Source organism: Microcaecilia unicolor, chromosome 1 (assembly GCF_901765095.1).
Source record: "Microcaecilia unicolor chromosome 1, aMicUni1.1, whole genome shotgun sequence".
Lineage (NCBI taxonomy): Eukaryota > Metazoa > Chordata > Amphibia > Gymnophiona > Siphonopidae > Microcaecilia > Microcaecilia unicolor.
In genome coordinates, this window is record NC_044031.1 from 640,618,222 (window position 1) to 640,620,015 (window position 1,794).

Below are 1,794 nucleotides of genomic sequence, written 5' to 3' on the forward strand. Positions count from 1 at the left end.
CTCAGAAAGGCAGTATATCAAGTTCCCTTTCCCTTGTGCTGCTGCAGTAAGGAGACACTCAGCGACATGCCTCTAGCCACTAACCTGGAACTGCTCACACATACTCAGTTCATGCAAATATTGAGTATACACAAGGAGTCCAGCTAGAGGCACTACACTGACTTTCTGTTTACTACTGCAACACGAGGGAGCCTTTTGAACAGAGAATGGAGTGGAGGAGTGGCCTAGTGGTTAGGGTGGTGGACTTTGGTTCTAAGGACCTGAGTTCAATTCCCAGCACAGGCAGCTCCTTGTGACTCTGGGCAAGTCACTTAACCCTCCATTGCCTGCCACATTGAGCCTGCCATGAGTGGGAAAGCACAGGGTACAAATGTAACAAAAATAAATAAAATAATCTCTTAGGCTGGTGGAGCTTCGGCATCCCCACCAGTCTTATAACAGGTGTAGCAGTTTTGGAGGGGGCCTGAGGCCAAAGTGGGGGAGGTCAGGCCTTCAAGGACAGTTAAGCCCAGATTTTGCTGTGGCTTAATAATGGCTTCTCTATAAAATATTGCAATTGTGGGCATAAACTATGTACTCATTTTAATATACTAGACTTTGTATTGACATAAATATAGCAAGCAAAGTTTTGATTAAGAAAACTGTTTTATCTTCATGACTTTTTTCACTGCTTGTTTTACATCATTGTTCCTGAGACTATAGATCATAGGGTTTACCATAGGAATTACCATTGTATAACCAACAGCAACAAATCTATTTTTGTTTAGTGAGTAATGGGAACTAGGAAATACATGCAAAAAGACAAGACTCCCAAAATATAAAGTCACTGTGATGAAATGGGATGCACATGTGGAAAATGCTTTGCGTCTGCCCTCTGATGAGCGGATTTTTAGGATAGTGGAGATAATGTAAGTATAAGAAAGAAATACTGCTGTAACATTGATTAACAGAACAGCGAAACAAACAGCTGTAAGCACTATCTCATTGATGACGATATTGGAGCAGGAGAGCTTTAAAACTGGAAGAGGATCACAATAGAAATGACTAATCTTATTGGATCCACAGAATGACACAGAGAAGGCATTGCTTGTATGTACTATAGAAAGTACCAAGCTTATTGTATATAAAATAGTCACCAGTAGGATGCAAACCCTCCTGTTCATAACAACATGATAAAGTAATGGGTTACATACAGCCACATAACGATCATATGCCATCACTGCAAGAAGAAAACACTCTGCAATTGTCAAAGTCACATAAAAGAACATTTGCGTAACACACCCAAGAAAAGAGACGCTATTTATCTTCAGTATTAAGTTGACCAATGTTTTTGGAGCGACGGTAAAAGAATAACATAAATCTATTAATGATAAGTTGCTGATAAAAAAGTACATGGGTGTGTGAAGTCTGGGAGAAATTTTAATTATTGTGATGATGCTGATGTTTCCCAGTATTGTAAGAATATGTATGAACATAAAAACTATGATGAGAAAACTCTGTAGATTGTGAAGGTCAGAAAATCCTAACAAGATGAACTCAGACACTGTGGTTCGGTTTTGTACTGTCATTTCTCTAGAAAGCAGCTGAATATCCACTGTGAAAATAAAAAAAAAAAGACATAAAATCAATATTAACCACCAATCAAAAATAGAAAAAGAGAAAATGAAAGCAGATAAAGATCATAGGGCCTATCCATTCTGCTCAACAATATTATCAACTATCTCTTCTCCCTTAGAGATCCTATGTACTTGTCCCAAGCTTCCTTGAATTCAGAAACCATCTTTGTTTCTACCC

The 1,794-nt window shown here is 38.5% G+C and overlaps 1 protein-coding gene across 1 annotated transcript; it reads right to left on the minus strand.

Moving 5' to 3' along the window:
* Nucleotides 1-632: 632 nt before the first annotated feature.
* Nucleotides 633-1,217, minus strand: LOC115461110 (olfactory receptor 8U8-like). The gene has a single exon (XM_030190697.1). It carries the CDS (start codon nt 1,215-1,217, stop codon nt 633-635), a length of 585 nt encoding a protein of 194 aa, XP_030046557.1.
* Nucleotides 1,218-1,794: the final 577 nt, after the last annotated feature.

Excerpts from the sequence above, each read along its gene's own strand:
- LOC115461110 (XM_030190697.1), bottom strand. The coding sequence starts at position 1,217 with ATGGCATATGATCGTTATGTGGCTGTATGTAACCCATTACTTTATCAT.